General features: G+C 36.6%; 1 protein-coding gene across 1 annotated transcript; it reads right to left on the bottom strand.

Moving 5' to 3' along the window:
• Window positions 1–573: 573 nt before the first annotated feature.
• On the bottom strand, window positions 574–16,889 carry LOC122444116 (60S ribosomal protein L10-like). Its single transcript, XM_043472917.1, has 2 exons — window positions 16,200–16,889; window positions 574–587 (listed from the first exon to the last, which is right to left on the bottom strand). The coding sequence occupies exon 1, from the start codon at window positions 16,843–16,845 to the stop codon at window positions 16,201–16,203; it is 645 nt and encodes a 214-aa protein (XP_043328852.1). The 5' UTR covers window positions 16,846–16,889; the 3' UTR covers window positions 574–587; window position 16,200.
• Window positions 16,890–21,335: the final 4,446 nt, after the last annotated feature.

Genomic DNA, 21,335 nt, shown 5'->3' with positions numbered 1-21,335 from the left:
GCTGGCTTGAAGCTCAACATTCAAAAAACTAAGATCATGGCATCCAGTCCCATCATCTCATGGCAAAAAGAAGGGGGAAAAGTGAAAGCAGTGATAGATTTTATTTTCCTTGGGCCCCAAAGTCACCTCAGACCATGACTGCCATGAAATTCAAAGATGCTTGCTCCTTAGAAGGAAAACTATTTTGCAGACCAAGGTACATGTAGTCAAAGCTATGGCTTTTCCAGTAGTCATTTGAGAGTCCCTGGGACTGCAAGGAGGTCCTAAAGGAAACAAGTCAATTCTAAAGGAAATCAACCTTGAATATTCATTGGAAGGACTGAAACTCCAATACTTTGGCCATCTGATGCGAAGAGCTGACTCATTGGAACAGACCCTGATACTGGGAAAGACTGAAGGCCAAAGGAGCATGGGGTGGCAGAGCATGAGATGGTTAGACAGCATCACGGACTCAACGGACAGGAATTTGAGCAAACTCCAGGAGATAGTGGAGGTCAGAGGAACCAGGCATGCTATAGTCCATGGGGTTGCAAAGTGTCAGGCATGACTTATGGACTGAACAACAACAGCCACAACTACTTGAAGCCCTCTTCATTCCAGAGAAAGTCAGTTTGCCCACCTGACACCAGATGATATAGACCGAAAGAATGAGGGCCCTGCACACACCCTGATCCTTATCAGTAATCCCACTCCTGGACTATAAAATTCCTCACAAACTACTCTGGGTTGGGACACACCGTTTTGCAGGCCTTAGCAAGCAGGGTCCCCTTTGCCTGGCAAAACAATGAAGTTACTCTTTTCTACTTCACCTGAAATTCTGTCTCTGAGATTTAATTCGATGTCAGGGTACAGAGCCTGGATTCAGCTTCAGCTGAAAGCACATTGTTTGGAGCAAGAACCTCTTTATACCCAACTTTAAAGGCAGGAATACATCCCAGAGTCGTGAACCTCATTTTGATCATTTATACCAACTCTGAGTTGATCAATTTCTATATTGATAACATCTAATAAACTTTTTTTTTATACTCGAGAATCTTACTCTTGATAATACCTCTATCAGGAGCTGAAATCCTTGGGTTACTCCAGCTCCAGATCTTCATGACCCAGATAATCACGATGGTGTGATCACTCACCTAGAGCCAGGCATCCTGGAATGTGAAGTCAAGTGGGCCTTAGAAAGCATCACTACTAACAAAGCTAGTGGAGGTGATGGAATTCCAGTTGAGCTATTTCAAATCCTAAAAGATGATGCTGTGAAGGTGCTGCACTCAATATGTCAGCAAATTTGGATAACTCAGCAGTGGCCACAGGACTGGAAAAGGTCAGTTTTCATTCCAATCCCAAAGACAGTCAGTGCCAAAGAGTGCTCAAACTACTGCACAATTGCACCCATCTCACACGCTAGTAAAGTAATGCTCAAAATTCTCCAAGCCAGGCTTCAGCAACACATGAACGGTGAACTTTCAGATGTTCAAACTGGTTTTAGAAAAGGCAGAGCAACAAGAGATCAAATTGCCAACATCTGCTGGATCATCGAAAAAGCAAGAGAGTTCCAGAAAAACATCTATTTCTGCTTTATTGACTATACCAAAGCCTTTGACTATGTGGATCACAATAAACTGGAAAATTCTGAAGGAGATGGGAATACCAGACCACATGACCTGCCTCTTGAGAAACCTGTATGCAAGTCAGAAAGCAACAGTTAGAACTGGACATGGAACAACAGACTGGCTCCAAATAGGAAAAGGAGTACATCAAGGCTGTATATTGTCACCCTGTTTGTTTAACTTATATACAGAGTACGTCATGAGAAATGCTGGGCTGGAAGAAGCACAAGCTGGAATCAAGATTGCCAGGAGAAATATCAATAACCTCAGATATGCAGATGACACCACCCTTATGGCAGAAAGTGAAGAGGCAACCAGTTCACACACAATTATAGTAAGTCTTCACGCTAAATTCTGATTTGTCTCCATATTCTCTGCCCTCTAAAAGTTCTACTCTCTGGAACTGGAACCCCATTCTAGTGACTGTATTTCCACATTTCACTATGTCTTGGTCTGCCATATCCCACTATAGATTCTCAGTATACAACACGGGTTCACTTAATAACTATTTGATCCAATAGCACGCCCATCTTAACAGAATACTATCTACCTTTTAAAAAGGTAGATATTTTCATGAACAATGCATTCATTTTTTGTTGGTAAAAATGAGCCTCATTATATTATTCAGATTGCATTTTGTTATAAAACTCCTCAAGGACATTATTGTAATCAGTAAGTAAGCTCAACCAGGTCTTCTACAAGTGCATTTTAATTCCTTCTTATTATAGGGTAAAATTTATCAGTATTGCAATTCTTATTTTCTGCTCAAGGTTCAAAACATAACACTTAATCTGATAAACATTATAAATATTTAGGCAAATGATTCATATGTAAAATTTTTTGTTCCAGAAGAAGTGATTTTTTTGTTTCTTCCTTTTAGTTGATTGGTATGTTACTAGATTGGATGGAATATGATACTACTGAATTTGCTGGAGTACTGACTTACTGACAATTTCCAATGTATGTGTGTATGTTGTCATATATATTCACATACAGAGAGAGAGAGAGAGAAAAAATCTTCCCAAATCAGAATTTAGCATGAAGACTTACTGTAAATGTGTGTGAACTGGTTGCTTTGGTAAGGTTAAGGTTAAGTCCAAAATGAAAGACAATGTCTAGGCTAGCATTCTTTATGATCTTATGGTTGGAGTCTATGTGTTTTTATGACTTTAATTTATACAGTCCATTATTACATTTTGCTATACCTTTTAAAATGCATGATAATAAATAAAAATTATTTTTCTAACTTGATCATAATTTTTCATGGTTCATGAAACTTATAAAAATATATACTAATATGCTCCCATAACTTATAAGTTGGAAATAGTAATTTTTTTTACCTTTTACACGTCTTTAAAATAATTAGTTTTTAATATTTCACACAAATAATTGCTTACATAATTACAATTATATCTAAATGCTTCAAACAATATAGTAACAGGAAGTAAAAAGTTAAAATATGGCAGAATTGCACAAGCTGCAATAGCTATTTCACAGAAATTTTAGGTGCTTTCAGTAGAAAATCAGAATTAACTTACCAGGGAATACTGAGTATGAAGGCTATTAGATATTTTCACACTTGGATTCAAATATTTCATCATTATTGAGCTTACACAGAAAAAAATAGGTGTAATGTATACTTTAAATATGTATTTCCAAAATAACATCAAAAAGATTTTGAGATTCTGTAATTAGAAGTAAGTATATTAATATTTTAGATTTACTTCATGGTCAGGATAATTATATTAATAAGCATAGCTAATACACAGCAAACTCCTTTAAAGTTCTAATCATTTAATAATAAATGATAATAATAAGAAGCACTTATTCTGAGCATACTATGTAACAATAACTGTGTTAAATGCATACTCTCGTAATTGTCACAATAATTTTCAGTTATGGTTGGGATTGTTTTGAAGTTTAGACAACTTACTAAGCCTCTGAAAACTTCAATAAACTGCTCAAAGTGAAAGAGTATGTAGAGGATAACCAGAATCCAAATAAAAGTCTAGATATTTCAAATGCTTTACTTTTTCAATAGCTTCACCAAACTAATTTTTGACATCTTCCTGATTTTAACAATCATTCCTATATCAGCTAGAGTTTGCTTAGGGTATACTAAGTGTAATATGAATAAGAAATGTATTTTAGGAATTAAACTTTGCAGAATAATGAGAACTGCTGGGAAAATAATTCTGAAGGGGATAGCAGGGTGATCAGACAAAAGTCACCAACCAGGGACCATAATGAAGTCTACTGGATGCTACTGCCTCTCTCCTTGCAAGGGCCCTGAAATTATCCCAAGCCAGAAAGACAGGCAATTGGGAGGAAGAAATCTAAATGCAAAGTGAAGAGAAGTGTGGATAAACTTGATCCCATAGGCAAATGAAATTCATGAGGGCAAATGGAACTCCACAAGAACAATCTGGAATCCAAGTCTGTCAGTGTATCAAATTCCAACAGTGTTACTAAACACAAGTCTGTGCCCTTCAGCACAATTGCACACATGCCTGGCCTCGGTCTCAAAGAAAGTAAAGGAGAAAATCTAGCAGGGGCTATAAACTGAAGTGACGACATTGCCATCCATCTGTGAGGTGAGCCAGCATATCAAACACAACATTCATGAATTGCAGAGGAGCCTGTGACTCTGCACCAACTTACAGAGTATAATTGTTGTTGCTTTCCTATTGCCTTCCAAATATCATGCAAATTTCTTTGTGATCAAGCACCCTAGAAAGGAGGGAAACATACTTTCGGCTTTTGTGTAGTAAGATAACATAGTAAAAAACCATTGCTTTGCACACAGTAATTTAGATCTAAATTTTGGAAGAAGGCAATGCAATTAAAAACCCTATAATATTTATGAAATCTGCACATAGAAAGTAGGGTTAAGTTACATAGTATTTTTCAAGGTACATACACCAGATTTTAAAATATCACAAAATTTCCACTTAGTAGGAAAACTTTAAGTGTACTTCCAAATAAAATATAATTTGTTTCTGCCTATAATCTTAACTTTAGTCACGTTTCTAGGCTGCCTAGAAAATAAGAAATCTCAAGAGACCTAAAAATAGAAGCAAACATACAGCAGCAAGTTGATATTGAAGCAGAAACCTGTGAATGGTTAGAGCATTCAAAGTGGAGGGGATGTATTTTCCAGACTCACACAATAATATATAATCTTTATAGAACCTAAGTGTATAGCAAAGTCAAAAAGCTTAGCCTGAGAACTCCACAGTCTTGATCTCTCATGACAAAAGAAATTGGTTCTAGTATGATAGTATACCCGGGAACAGGAAAAATTCACTTCAAATCTTTTCTGGTGGAAAAAATACCCAATGTAGACCTTGGTATGCCAGAGAATAACTTAAGCAAGATGTATCCAACAATAACAAATAATGTTAAAAGAACACAAACCAATATGAAATAAGAATGAAAGTAAAAGCAACAAATAATAAATTTAGATCCTCTATGATCTCAGATACTGAAATTATTAATTATAAAATTAAAGCAATAATGTATAAGAAGAAGGAAGAAATACATATGAAATAAAGGAGTAGTGAAAATGTTGCTATTTTAAGAAAAAAACTATAGCTTCTGAAATAAAAAATGCAATTCCAGAAATTAAAATCTTAACAGATTGGTTAAACAACAGTCTAAAGTAAACTAAAGAAACAATAATGGACAGGAAAATAGTATATTCAGAATTATTCAAACTACATGCAAGGAAACAAAGACATGGAAACCTGAAAGAAATATCAGGAGACATGGGGGGTACAATAATTTCTAATACATAATCTGAGTTCCAGAAAAAGAGAATAATGAAATTAGAAGAATAGTAATATCTGTAGAAACAATAGATGAGAAATTTCAGATCTGAAAAAAAAGAGCAGAATCTCTACAGTCAGAGATATAAAAAAGAATAGGTTACAGCAACCAGTGTTACATAAAAAGAGAAAGTAAAAAAAAAAAAAAAAAAGGTCAATGATAAGATAGAAGGATGCAGAATAGCTAGGGCCCTGGGGCTGTGATAACCCATTACTAGCGACCATGAGGGAGTTACCAACATCCTCTTTCAATACCATTTAGGCCTGAAAACTCCAGCATCTGTGAGCTAGAGGTGGGAGAGAGACCAGTGCTGGGCAGAAGGACACTGCCTCCAACTCCGTGATTCTTTCCTGCACATTGCATTCCAGGAAGGCTCAGTGGAGGATGGCCTACAGGTATCCGGTGGCATCTAAATGCCACAGGAGCTAACTGCTGGCTCTCAATTTTATCTTTGCTTCAAGAGATTGAGAACACTTCCCATGCTGGAGTCAGTACGAGTAGCCTAGGGTCAGCCTGGCCAGACTGTGGTACAGTTCTGACCCTCTTGTGTTATAATTCCAAGCTTAGAAACCTGCCTCAGTAGAAAGCTTTTGCTTTTACTTGTTTTTTTCAATATTGTGTGGGCACTCTTACCCTCTGGTTATTGTAAATGGAAAAATTTCAGTCATATTTCCTTAGATATCATTTTTTTCCTTCCAATCATTTGCTTCTGCAATTTCTTTCTGCCTAATTACATTGCAGCATGACCAGAGGCTCAGCGCCCCTACAGTCTGGGTCATGTGCCATTTGGCTTCTTCAGTGCTCTAAATAGAGCAACCTGATGGTGTTTTTTTTTTATTTTATATATATACATATAGAATATATTCCTATGTATATATATCTCACCACAAAAATATAAAAGTCAGAATATTTTCTAAGCACTATAAAAGTTAGGTTAAGGTAAAAATCTTCCCTAAAACACACACACACACACACACACAAACAAAAAACAACAGGATCAAATGTTTAAAATAGAGTTCTAACAAACCTTCCAGGGAAAATTATTACAGTATTATAAACCCCTTCTAAAATAGAAAAGAGGGAACAGTACATACTAACTCAATTTATGAGGCAAGAATATCTTTGAAATGAACATAAAATAATAGTATAATATCAAACTTATTCAAGCTGAGTGTTTTAAAGAACTGCACAACCAAATTTGATTTATCCCATGAACAAATGGGTGGTTAATTTTGTAAAAATATATTAATGCAAACCACATCATTTAGATATTATTACAGAAAAACTTAAAGTCATCCAAACAGATGCACAAAGACATGAAAAGTGTTCAACTTTCAGATTTGAAAGACTGAAGAGAGAAAAAAGAAAACTAACAAAAGAAGCTAATTTTGGCCAAAATTGAAAATTTCAAAATTTTTTTATCCTGTGGAAGAATATCTGTCACAAAGATTCAAGGAATATCATCCTTAAAAGTGGGAAGGTAGAGGCGATTTTTTAAAGTTCAGGATTAATGTAAGAATATTGTTCACTGCTGCTGCTGCTGCTAAGTCGCTTCAGATGTGTCCGACTCTGTGGGACCCCATAGATGGCAGCCCACCCGGCTTCTCTGTCCTTGGGATTCTCCAGGCAAGAACACTGGAGTGGGTTGCCATTTCCTTCTCCAATGCGTGCATGTATGCTAGGTCGCTTCAGTCGTCTGACTCGGTGCGACCCCATGGACAGCAGCCCATCAGGCTCCTCTACTGGAGTGGGTGCCATTTCCTTCTCCATTCACTCCTACTATTTCTATTCAAATCGTATAGAATCATCATATGATTTAAATCATATAGAAGCAACAGTAAGAATAAGAAATGTATTAAAATATAAATATTTGAAAGCAAATGGCAAAATTATTATTAGCAGATGATTTGGTGTCTATGCAAAATATGCAAGAGAATCAACAGAAAGACTATTAAAGATTTAGTAAAAGAGCACACTTAAAATGTAATAAGATGACCTTTTCAATACCAACAAAAAAACATAAGGCATCTATAACAGCAAATCTAACAGGAGATGTGTAAAACAATAATGGAGAAAATTATAAGGTATATACTGAAAAACATTAAAGGAGACCTAATAAATTAGAGGTACAATTTAGAAAAAGGAAGACTCATTTTCACAGAGATGTCAATTCTCAGATTCCTCAAGAAAGTTACTATAAATTCAATAAAAACCTTATAAGGTATTGTTGAGCATAATAATTTGACAAGCTGTTTATTAAATTTATCTGGAAGGGGAAAGTTCCAAGAATAGCCCTGACATAATGAAGATAATGAGCTGCAAAAGCTTGCTTTCAAAGAGAAAATATTTATTATAAAGTTATCATAATTAGCTAGTCATATGGGGAAGAAAAGGATCTCTTGGTAAACTATACAAAACAACAAATTTCCACAGGTTAAAGATTAAATCTCAGTAGTAAAATTTAATCTTTGTAAATAAATCAGAGTACTAGATTTCAATATCAGGATAGATATAATTTCTTAAACAACACAGAAAAAATGCTAGCAACTAAAGAAAAAATGATAAATTCTACTACACTATAACTAAGAATGTATGTAATGCAATCTATTATTCATTAGTTATCTGTTATTGCATAACAGTTCAGCACAAAATTTGGGTCTTAAAACATACACATTTGTGTTATCAGTTTCTGTGAGTCAGGAGTCTAAGCACAGGTTATCCTTAGTCTTCTGTAAAGTTGCAATCCAAGTGTTGGCCAGGGCTGAGTTTTCACCTGGAGGCTGGACTTGGGAAGGGTCAACTTGGAGATTCATTCAGTTTGTTCACAGTTTATTTATTGGTAGTTCTAGGATTCCTAGCAGTTTGCTTCTTCAAAACCAGTATGGAGAACCAGACTCCAGAACAAGTTTAGTAGGAAAATGGAAGTTTTCTTACCATAGTATTATATGTAGTATCATAGTTCTAGGAGTGACATTCCATCACTTTGGTTATTCGTTGTTAGTCAGAAATATTAATAAGTCACAGGTCTTACCCACACTCAAGGGGAGGAGATTATACATGGGCATGAAACATCTGGAGGTAGGAATCTAGAGAGTCACATAAAAGTCCCTCTGCCACAGGTTTGTACATTCTGAATTACAATAACTAAATAGATACTCTTGAACTCAAACTTCAAAATATAAATTAAAAAATTACTAACACCATTTAATCTCTTGTGTGTACCTTCCATAGACCATGTCTATTTCTCCCCTGTCACGCTATGTCCCACCCAACCATTAGCCTAAATTTTTGTTCTTAGCATCCTTTAAGACAACTAGATTTATCGTGTTTTTTACTTATTTCCTCTAGTTTTCCTTGTTTTTTAGCTTATAAAAGGGCATTACACTATTTAGAGTCTTCTTTTATTTTCTTTTTTTCACTTAACACTTTATTTCTTATGTAAGTCTCATAGAGACTTATTTATACTGTTATCTGTAGTTCATTTGAAAGTGAAGCCATTCATGGTATCCTCCAGGCAAGAATACTGGAGTGTGTTGCCATTTCCTTCTCCAGGGGATCTGACCCAGGGATCGAACCTGGGTCTCCCACATTGCAGGCAGATGCTTTACCCTCTGAGCCACCTTCACTCTGTACATATTTCCCATTGTGAACATACTTCAATTATTATATTCATGTATTTATTTTAGGAATTAGGAGTTAGTTTTGGGTTTTCTTCACTTTTTGTTATTATGAACAATGATATAAAAGCTCTTGCATACATCTTCTGATTCATGATTGGGTTTTTCTAGTTTAGATATCTAAAAGTGGTATTTCTTTCTCTTAGGGCACAAGCCTCTTCAAATTTATTATGTAATTTTAAAATTATTTTCTGAAATTAGAGGGTTGATACTCCTCAAGTTCATTAATTCATTCAATAAGTACTGGTGGCACTTGTCACAAATATGTCATTAGATGTAGTTAAGAATCAAATTTCTAAAACCTCAAATTTGCTTTTGAAATAAACTAGGCTTGGACTTTGTACATACTGTTATATTTTGATGATTTTCTATTATTTTATAATGTCTTGAAAAATATATAAAACTGAGGCATTTTTATCAATAATCCAGTTTTGCTTCAAGAACATGACTTGTAATCACAGAGCAAGTAGTTCATAAATTGAAGCAGTTCATTGTACATAAATCATATCCCTACCAACTAGACAGAAAATAAAATTAATAGACATTGTTTATGGGTAATTTGAATAGAGCCACATGATCATGGGCTTCAGTGATAGAAATTTAAAGTATGCTCACACTTAAGGTGCTCACATATGGTAGAAAAGTAGAGGGGCCACAGGTAAATGGAAGTTGTTTAGAAGCGATATGGAAATTTCTTTTTGTTGAATGAGGTTTTATTTTAGTCTGGTGAAATTTCAATGCCTTCTAAATTTTAGTAATTCAGGCGTTTACTGGCATGGTGTGTGGAATTTTTTCATCCAAATGGTTTGACAGGAGAAATATTGAAGTGAACACGAAATTTTATTTTCCTGGAAAAACTACCAACTGTGCTCCAGTGAAACCATATTGCTTTTACATTAGCATGTTTCCTTAATAACATCTAACCCTCATCTGTAACTTTTCAATCACTTTCAATTCCTGTTCAAACCTCCCATCTGTTAGAAAGCAGCCTAGACTAGTAGTTTCAGTTTCTTAGAGCAGGAAAGAAGAAATTGCCTGCTTTTATTCCCCTAGCTCATGCTCCCTCATTCCTTGATATGTATTACTGACAACAGAATGTGAGCATAGACAATACTCTCTGTGTTAAATGAAGACTCCAAGTCACAAAAAACTAGTTCCTTTTCTGTACTCCTGGTGATCTTTACAGTGCTGCCTCCTGGTTCTCTATGGATCTGATGTCCAAATGCTCACTCTTATGGGGTCTTTTTGTAGGTTCTTTAGAAGAGACTGGAGTTCCTCTCCCTATTAAATCCCCTCAAGAGAAACCTGGTCAAAGCATGACTCATTCCACGCCTTTAGCTGCCACCACAGAGGAGGTCTCTGAGAGCATAGAACCAGCTGCTGCTGCTAAGTCGCTTCAGTCGTGTCTGACTCTGTGTGACCTCATAGACGGCAACCCACCAGGCTCCCCCATCCCTGGGATTCTCCAGGCAAGAACACTGGAGTGGGTTGCCATTTCTTTCTCCAATGCGTGAAAGTGAAGAGTGAAAGTGAAGTCACTCAGTCGTGTCCGACTCATAGTGACCCCATGGACTGCAGTCTACCAGGCTCCTCCGTCCATGGGATTTTTCCAGGCAAGAGTACTGGAGTGGGCTGCCATCACCTTCTCCGGATAGAATCAGCAGTGTTACATAAAGAACGAGAATGGCCCCACATCATGGGATGTTTAAATCTTATCCTTACTATGCCAGAAGTTGAGGACTGCCCTCCAACACTCTCTCTGTCTCAGTTCCACCATCTCTTTCCTGTCTTCACCCCCAGTACCATCGTCTTGTATGTGGTGGTGGCGGTGCTGGTGATGGTGGTCAATGACTCAGCACTCAGGTAAAAGAAAATCATCATTGGGAATTCCCTGGTTGTCCAGTGATTAGGACTCTGTGCTTTCACTGATGAGGACATAGGTTCAATCCCTGTTTGGAGAACTGACTGCAAGTCATATGGTGTGGCCAAAAAAAAAAAAAAAAAGTCACTGTTTCCTAACAATTCAACATCCTTTTCCCCACTCCATTCACCCAGAGAGGGGAAGGGATCCTTGCTCCTTTAAGAACTCTGCATTTGTGCAAAAAACACCACCCTCCTTCACAACCTCTAATATTTCTCTTCATCAGTGACCAGACATTTTAGGACAACAGGGAGTTTAATGAATAGGACACTTGAAGAGTTTAATAATATTCTAAAAATACAATAGTTTCTACCATGAATATAGACCTATTCTTTAAATATTGGAGCATAAAAATATCAATAACTCTCAGGCGACATTTTGAAATATAATTAAACTGCATAATTACCTGACTAGGTAATTAATACATAACAACATAAAAGTTGTCAGACATGTATGAACACAACACAAAATTTATATTTCTAGAATCTATATTAAAAATTCTTCATCTTGATGATCATAGTCATTTTACCTATAACTATTTGAGATCCACACCAATAAAAGATAACCAGAAGTTGCTACAAAACATGTGGAAGCATACTTCTACCTGATTTAAAGTTAAAATTTCCAGAAGTAGATAACTGTTAGTATGATATTAAGACAACTTCTGGGTGAATAAACTGAAACAAAACAGGATCAAAGAATCTCCTTCTCCAATATATAATGAAGTGGATGATATAGAAAAAAAAAATACATCTAAACCCACCAAGGAAGGGGTCTTGTCATAAATTTAGGAGAGAAGACATAAAATTAAGGCAGTATTCTCATGTGTTCTTCTAACAGTATTTTTTTAATTAAAATTTTGACTTTAATAAAATGTATATATTAAGAAAAAATTCTGGCTAAATAGCTTTAATATAATTATTATAATTCTACATTTTGAGGCATGGGGAGAAATAATAGATTATATAATGATGATTTATGAAACGTAGCTCTTCAAACTCTTAGAAGCATTCCTGAAGAAACATGAAATTTTAAAAAGTCCCACAAATGTCCTAATAAGGAGAGAAATGTACTGTGCATATAAGTTGTTACATAAGGGAACACTAGGAAAATTCATGGACAGTTGTAGCTCCAAACAATGCCAAAGATCCTCAGCATTTGGACGTGCCATTTTCTAGAGTTCCTCACTGAATAGGAGCAAGGTCAGGATAAGAAACACACCACAGATTGATGAGCAGACTGCACAGTTTAAAGACAGGAGTGAGCTGGGATGTAAGAATATTTAAAGGGATTTCAGAAGAGGTATCCATCATCCATCAAAGGCTGTAACTATTAATCCTTCAATTTCTCTCCTATCCTTGTCCCTTTCATCCTGAGGTTATGGAAAAGAAGATAGATAGCAATACCCAGTCCTCAAACAATGCCACCCAAAGAGAAGGCTAAATGAACCAAAAACTGCAAAAACTTTGTGAAAGGGTGACTAGAGATATTCCACCATTTAATCTTTCAGAATAAATATAAGGTCTGAGTAGAACAGTATATATATCACACATATGTAGTATGAAAATAATGTCAGGACAGCTATATAATCAGTCTCTTGAGAAAAAGGAGAGGAGAAGTGAAGAAAGAAGTAAATATTGAATGAAAAAGATAGGTAAGGTAAATAGAATATCTAGTTTGGAAGGAAAACATAGATAATAAAACAAATCTCCATAGTGAATAATAATCATATGTAGAGGATAACTGGTTAAGCATAACATTTTTCAAAATAAGTTCCAAAAAGAGATGACAAAATAGAAAAATATGAGAATGGAAATTTATAAAATTAAATATAAACAACAAAAACTCAAACCAGAATGTTGAATCCAAGTAAAACTAGAACTCAAAATTATACAGCCAGAGGGAATTATGGTTGCAAAACAAAATATTAAGGTTATATATCATGAAAATAAATAACACTACAAGCAACAACAATTAGGAGAGAGGCAGGAACAAATGTAATGATAACTTCAGATTCAACTGTTATTCAACTGTTCAACTTATATATTCAACTGTCATTCAACTGATTCAACTGAACTTCAGATTCAACTTCAGCTAACATTAATTTTGTGTACTTATGTGCAAGCCACAATCCTATTCATTTTCTCAATGAATTATCTCATATAGTCCTAAAAACAACCTATAATTATAATGTCTTAATCCCATTTTATAGTTTAAAATTAAGGAATAGCTATGCTAAACAACTTACCTGTGTAAGTGAAGAAAGATTCAAATCCAGCCATCCTGACATCAGATCTTCCCTTATTATCCACTATTAAGCACGATAATAACCTCACTTAGAATTATTATTAATGGTGCAATATACTTTTGGCTTTACTCATTAACTTTTACATTATTTACTTAAAAAAAAAGAATATGTAGATATTCTTAGGAAAACAATGAAGTCATTACTTTAAAATAAAAAAGCATATATTATTAATATAAAGGCAGGAGATGATTGGGGCTAAATGATCTCTCATCTCAATCCTTAGGTCAGTAGTTGACACTCTTTAAGAAACAAAAAGCCCAACTTGATTTGTCTCAGGGCAGGCAGTACAAAGCTGCTAAAGTAGAAATAAAATGCCTGCCAATATTACTGATAACCAATCCATGTAAGAGCTGGTGTATATTTTCATAAAAATTAAAGATTCTAAGAAATATTTCCTTAATATAATTCCATATTTTGAGAGAAGGAAAGACATGGTGGATTGTACAATAATTATTGGTGGAATACGCTTTTCAAAACAAAATTGGAATGGTACACAGTCCATTTCCTAACAGATTCAGCCAGTATTTTCCATAAAGTCGGAAGAACTCCAACAACTAAATCAGAGAGTTTTGCAAGGCAATATTTGCTTGAATTTAGTCAACTGTACTTGGATTTTTATTTTAAATAAGCAGATAGTTCTGTTTCATTGCAGTAGTGGATGAAATTCTGAATACATATGTTCCAAAATTAAATTTTCCATTTTAAATAGAAATTGAAAAATAATGAAGAGCTCTACAATATAAAATTAAATTTCAGTTCAAATGTCTTACAAATTTTAATAACTAGAAAATAGGAAAATGCTGATAAAACAAAATTATGGCTTGGAGAACATAAGTTAGCATGATGTTTGTTAAGAAAAACAAGTGAAAATGTTCTATCAAAGTTAAAAGAAATAAAATTTATATATAATAGCTTGTAAAACTGAAGGGAAAAGTCAACTAAAAAATCTTGATGACACCTTCCTACTAGATGTTTAATGTAATAATTTTTCACCTTTAATTCCCCTTTCATTTACCTATCTATATGCAATAACAATCACAGTTACCAATCTCTTAGAGCAAAGACATTCATGGGCTTATGCCTCCTGCATTTAAGGAGTATAGAGCTCCACATATGAAGGTTAAAGTGTTTAGAAAGTTTGAGACCAAAGATAAGGATAAATAATGAAGACAGAGAATATTTTCAAAGCTGCATCATATTTGTATTAACACGTGACCAAGGAAGTTCATTGTTTGGCATTTTGATTTTTCTGAAGTTGAGGGTTTTTTGTTTTTTTTTTTTAAAGATTATATGGTAAAAAATAAACAGGACTGGACAGGAGTCAGAAGATCCGTCTCAAGTACACTCTCATTTGCAAGTTGCACACTGCTTAATCTCCTAGAAAATTTCAGGGGGTTTAAAGTATTAATATCAAGTAAAACTTGTCAAGTGCTACTTAAGCTGAAAGGTCCTTGCTATATATTCATGTAATTTAGTACCTACTATTCTTTTTGTTTGAGCTTCCCTGGTGGTTCAGCGGTAAAGAACCTGCCTGCCAATACAGGAGATGCAGGAGAGTCAGGTTTGATTCCTGGGTCGGGAAGATCCCTGGGAAAAGGAAATGGCAACCCACTCCAGTATTCTTCCCTCTTCTTTAGGTATAATAATAAGTATAGCTTAAAATAGCAACTTACCTTAAAAATACTCAAGTAGGTAATATAGTAAGAGCAGAAAAGAAGTATCAAGGCAGACACAAACTTTTAAGATTGACATAGGAATTTTAACTAAATGAAAATAATTTTATTTTTTTTAATTTTTAAAAAATAATTTTAAAAGGATGTCTTTCAATACTGCTCATTTGTATTCCTTTTGTTCCTTAAATACATTGACTTCAAAAATGAGTAGTTATAGAAAACTGAGGGCACTGCCCTCAGGATTGAAATTTAGAAAACTAAGTAACATTAAGAACCAGAATTTTAAAATGTAGTAGAGACCCAGAAACTTTAGCTTATGTAATTTCTAAAATAAAACATAACAACTAAAAACCCCACTTGTATGCACAACATAACTCTAATGTAGGGCAAGCACCGACAGATTGCAATTTTTCTCTGGGATCTTTTAAATCAGCACAGATACCTGATTTAGTGTCATTTTCTTTTCTGTTCATTCTACTGGGACTCAGGTCAAGCAATATGAACTTGGATGTCAACCTATGACCTTTCTGTGATGAAAAATAGATTGGATTGTCCCCTCTTGAGTGTGAGATAATGAAAGGCTTGTCTGGGGAAATCTTTGGCAGTGATCCCCATTGTCCCAAGGCTGATAGTTGGAGTTGATAGGTAGTTCTAAAAAAAAAAAAAAAATGTGCAGACACGTATAAGGAAAACCTAAGCAACAAGTTTAAGAATAGACTTTTTAGTTTCAAAGAGACGGTAGTTGAAATATGACTAATTGCCTACCATGATTTTCATTCCTATTATTTTCTATAACAGTAATTCTTTTCTGTAAATCTCAGATTCTTCCCTACCTTTTTATTCAAGGTAATAACTGTGTAATTTATGACTTCTCTACAAACAAACTTCTTACATATTTCCCTAAGCTCTCTAGGTTAAAAGCGTGAATTAGAACTGCAATAGCTTTCTCTATGAATGGCATACAAATCGTTTCACTTGAAAGGAAATTATCATTTGTTATTAAAATTCTTTCTGATAATTTTAATAGAAAAATTATTTCTCTAGTAGCCTATGTCTTAAAAATTGAATATTTTTTAAACATTTAAAATATTAAAAAAATTAATAATTACTTTTTGCCAGTAAATACAATTTATTGGTGAGCAAAATTCAGACCAGCATGGCCAAAGTTGGCAGTGTTGTCAAGACCTCAGGAGTGCAGAGCTCGCCACTTGTCCAAAGGGCCACGGTTGGGGACATATTTGACTCCGCAACCATCGGGAATGAGGCGCTTCTTAGCCACTTTGTCTTCAAATTCATCAGCATTAAACTTGGTAAAGCCCCATTTCTTGGAGATATGAATCTTCTGGCGTCCTGGGAACTTGAACTTGGCCCTGCGTAGAGCTTCAATCACATGTTCCTTGTTCTGAAGCTTGGTGCGGATGGACATGATGACTTGACCAATGTGGACTCGGGCCACCGTACCCTGAGGCTTTCCAAAGGCCCCTCGCATACCTGTCTGAAGCCTGTCAGCCCCAGCACAGGACAACATCTTGTTGATGCGGATGACATGGAATGGATGGAGTCGCACTCGGATGTGAAAGCCATCTTTGCCACAACTTTTCACCATGTACTTGTTGGCACAAATTCGGGCGGCCTCCAGGGCTTCAGAAGAGAGCTGCTCATATTCATCAGACACCATGTGGCCACAGAGTGGGAACTCATCTACTTTGGCCTTCTTCCGACCCAGGTCAAAGATGCGGATCTTGGCATCGGGGACACCTCGACAGAAGCGAGACTTTGGGTAAGGCTTATTCTTGCAGTACCGGTAACAACGGGCAGGGCGGCGGCCCATGACAACAGGAAGAATCTCTGAGGCAGGTAGTAGTGGAAGAGGCGCTCGGGCTCACGCCTGCGCATGCGCTATATGTACATTGCCCATCTTTAGGTGCGGGAACCATAGAGGACTTGAAGACTCTCTTTCACGACATCCCCACCATAGATGCAGATATACTCTACACATGCGTGTGGGAGATTTGAAAACTGAGCAGGACCGAGAGGCTGCTGAATATATTGACATGCGGGCATCCTGGTGAAGCAGTGGACCTTCCAGCAGTGGCCCCATAAGGCTGTTTCCTTCCACCTGTTCATCTTGAGCCTAGAATGTTTGCCATAAAGTTTGTCATAGGTATAAAAGATGTACTGTCCCAGAATTTGAATGAGGAAGGGCTCTCTACCTAGTAAACATACCTTGTGTCTGGTTTGTTCAAATAATGCCAGAGCTCACATCCCCATCAGCGATTGTAGATCAATTGCTATTTCTCAGAGTATGTGCTCACCTTCATGGATAAAGGGGTTTCTTGGTATAAGCTCCCTGATGAGCCTCAGGAAGAGATGAAAACAGAGGGACGAAAGAGAGAGAAGTTATCTGCTGTACATGTTGCTTGATAATTGCTTTAGAAACATGAGTTTGGTTTTATTTATTTGGCCATGTGGAATGATTTTATTGTCGACATGTCATCCATAATATTGGAATACCAACTAAACTTTTAAACTTTAAGGCTGTTTGCATTTTCAAATGTTGCTGCTTCTGGGAACTGTATAAAAAGTTAACTGTTGGGAATTCTTCCCTGATCCAGTTGTTAGGACTTGGCACTTTCACTGTCGGGTCTGTGTTCTGTCCCTGGTTAGGGAGCTAAGATCCCACAAGCCAGGAGGCAAGGCCACAAACAAACGAACAAAAAAAGTGTAACTATTTATGCTTTGTTAATGTTTTACACCTTACTGAGAATGAGCTTCATAGTTTGCTTTCTTCTATTATTAGATTTTATAAAAAATAATATGATGAGGATCAGAGTGTGGGGAAAGAGGGAAATGAAAGGGAGAGAATTTACAAATAGTCAGTCAGTTAGTTCAGTTGCTCCGTCGTGTCTGACTCCTTGCGACCCCACGGACTGCAGCACACCAGGCCTCCCTGTCCGTCACCAACTCCTGGAGTTTACTCAAATTCATGTCCATTGAGTCGGTGATGCCATCCAACCATCTCATCCTCTGTCATCCCCTTCTTCTCCTGCCTTCGATCTTTCCCAGCATCAGCATCTTTTCCAATGAGTCAGTCCAGTAGGAGCGGCGGTGGGGATAGGGGGGTGGGGAGGGGGGGGGCAGCTTTCATGTCACAAGGGCCATTTTTAACAAGTTAGTGATCCTGCTCTTCTGTTTGAGAACAGAGTAGCTTTACACAGGTTTTGTCACTTGATATTTACGATATAGTCAATAGAGTGGGGGCCTCCCAAGTGGATCGGTAGTAAAGAGTCAGCTTGCCAGTGCAGGAGTCGCAGGAGATGCAGATTCCATCCCTGGGTTGGGAAGATCCCCTTGAGGATGAAATGGCAACCCATTATTATTGCCTGAAAAATCCAACAGACCAAGGGGCCTGACGGGTCACAGTCCATGGGGTTGCAAAGAGATGGACATGACTGAGCAGTAGAGCACACACGTACGATAGACTGTAAGGGGCCAAAAAAATGGATGCAGGGAAGTCAGGAAGTCAGGCTTTTCAACACTGAAGAAAATAAGTGAATTTAACTTGAATATGTTTGTAATATCTTTCACTTTAAAAACATATTTGTATCTTTTTTTGCTACTACATGCCCAGAATATATCATGGTTTGGGAAGAGAGGAATATGTGAGGTCAAAGGAAGATACCCAGCTGCAGCTCATGTGCTATCACACACTCACCATCACCTGTCTAGGTCATGCTTTGTGGTTTCAAAATCCTAGAAATCTCTGACCAGCAGATGTGTTACTATCTGGGCTTGCTTACATAACCCTCTTTCCTTAATGCAAAAGGTGACCAGTCACCATTTGCCTGGGACTGTACCAGTTTTGAAGCCCTGCATCCCCCCAGACCCCTCAATCCAAGGCAAAATGAGGGAGTTGATCACCCTACCACATTTAAGCACAGGCCCCCTTACAGTTGTAGGCTGGAGTCAGAGGGTAGGCAGTGAAGGGGAGAGCCAGACTGGGGTTCTCTGTTTAGACTCTTTTCATCTTAGTCCTACAGATATTAGAGGGGAGCCTATGGAAAATGTCTGAGTTACACTATTCTACTTAAATGTTAAAAGCATTCCCCTCAATCAGTTCCAAAGTTTTGAGTGTTCTTCTGTTTCCCAACTCCTGGTGCCCAAAATGCGCTTCATGCTAAGCAAATACTGCAAGAAAGTTTAAAACTTATCTGCTTTGAAATAACCTGAAATACAATGAAGAAGAAATACATGGGAAATAATTTAGATCTCGTTTATAAAATGTATTACTTTGGTAATTGCAATAAAAGTTTAGCAAAGGGAGACACTAGTGTCATATAAAATAGAGATGTCTTAAGGAATAATTAGAATATATGAAAGTGAAGTAAGGAATAAGGTGAGAAAGGGGCATGGCAACTGCATAAGATTGATTAGATCTAGGAGAACAAGAAATCCAATTAGGTCATTGGTTTTGCTCCCTATTTTTGACAAATTGTGTGATCCATAGTGCAGTTTTCGAATTAGTACCCAGCACTTCTGAGGGACAGCTGTGTTGGTCAATGCTTAACAACCTGCCCCTTGGGGAGTGGGGTGAGGGGTCCCCAACTTGTAGTGCTTGTTGATATCTCTAGTGTAGATACTTCATTATCATTTCAGCGACCACTGTGATATTAATGAACGTGAAATGGCAAGAGACACATGGTAAGCTCTTGTGTGTCGGTGGTTAGCTGGCTCTAGCACGCTACCATTGTGCTGTGCATACCCAAGAAAAATAGAAAAAACAAATTTGACTAAAGCTAGTAATCATGTTAGAATAGTGCATTTTGGCATGGGTAGGGAGAGATCATTTTCTTGGAGCCCTTAAAAAGCAGGCAGGGAAACGTGTTTAGACAATGATTCAGGCTGTGAAGTCTTTCCTCCATGGTTTCACACTCCTGTTCCATAATTCCCATAGAAGAAATCTGCACTATTTTGTACTTAGTGATTATGTATTATTCATTAAGGCAGCCTTTATGTACTTAGAATTAGCACTGTATACTATTAAAAATACAATCAAATTCCCAGTATCCTCTGCCTTCATGCAAAGCCTGGAATAGAACAGTTTTGTGTATCAATTCAGTGCAGTACTTCCTTTCCTTCTTTGATTTCACAGTTCAAACATTTCACAAAGAGCTAAACCTGATTTTGTTCTCAAAGAAGAATATGCACTGGAGTCTAATGTATTGACTGACGTGCACCCTGGATGCCTTTTCCTGCTGCTGGGACCGCCTGCATTGTTGATCACTGAGTCATTAAGTAGCGTTCCATCACTTGGTGTTTGACAATATACTGTGATTCAGAGAGCATGTTCCCACTTGGGCTCTCAATGAAGTGTGAAGCCTCCACTGATGATGAACAGCCATTTTCATCTGTGTTTTTTAGTAACTTCACCATGGGAGCTGTAATCTCAATATTTTTGAGAGCCTAGATGAGCAACTTGACTGCATTTTCCTGGAGGTGAGTAGTGAATGTAAAAGAGTCATGGTTATGCTGGCCTTTTCTTCAAAGTGAGCCAATATTGTCTATTGTCATGGCTAAGGGGTGGTCCCACTTAGCCAGTGTCTCACGCACCTGATTCACAATGGTCTTCTTTATCTATTTGAGAAATGTACATTCTCCGAATAGAAACACAGTCATTTTAACTGTTTAGTCCCAGGGGCCTAGTGAATTTTCTTTTTTGACTGATATTTTATACATTTTGATTATTCTCCTTTTGGGAATCTGTTTTTTTTTTTTATTTTGGATCTAGGAACTGAGTATATACTTAACCTTTATGCTTTTGTGGTATAGGATGAATTCTTCTCCAACGAATGATTTTTTTTTTTACATTGCTCCATAAAACTGGGGAAAAAATATATGAGAAATAAATCAGGAAGAAGTAATGCATAAATATACTCATTAGAATTTGATTTTAGTTTGTAAGCTTTACTTGTTCATGTTTCATCCTTGTACAGAATTTATAAGCCATTGATCAGTTTTATATGGTAATTAGTTAATGTGTAGTTTTATACACAAAGATATAATTTATAATATATAATCATCATAATGTTATAGAAAAGCAAAAAATAAAAATGCTATACTAAAGATGGGACTTTGCTTGTGGCTCAGCTGGTAAAGAATCCGCCTGCAATACAAGAGACCAGGGTTCAATCCCTGGGTTGGGAAGATCCCCTGGAGAAGGGAAAGTCTACCCACTCCAGTATTCTGGCCTGGAGAATTCCATGGACTGTATAGTCCATGGGAGAACAAAGAGTCTGACACGACCGAGCAACTTTCACTTTC

Source organism: Cervus canadensis, chromosome 6 (genome assembly GCF_019320065.1).
Source record: "Cervus canadensis isolate Bull #8, Minnesota chromosome 6, ASM1932006v1, whole genome shotgun sequence".
In the NCBI taxonomy this organism is placed as follows: Eukaryota; Metazoa; Chordata; class Mammalia; order Artiodactyla; family Cervidae; genus Cervus; species Cervus canadensis.
The sequence above is the reverse complement of the archived record's forward strand: the minus strand, read 5'-3'. Positions and strand labels throughout refer to the sequence as shown.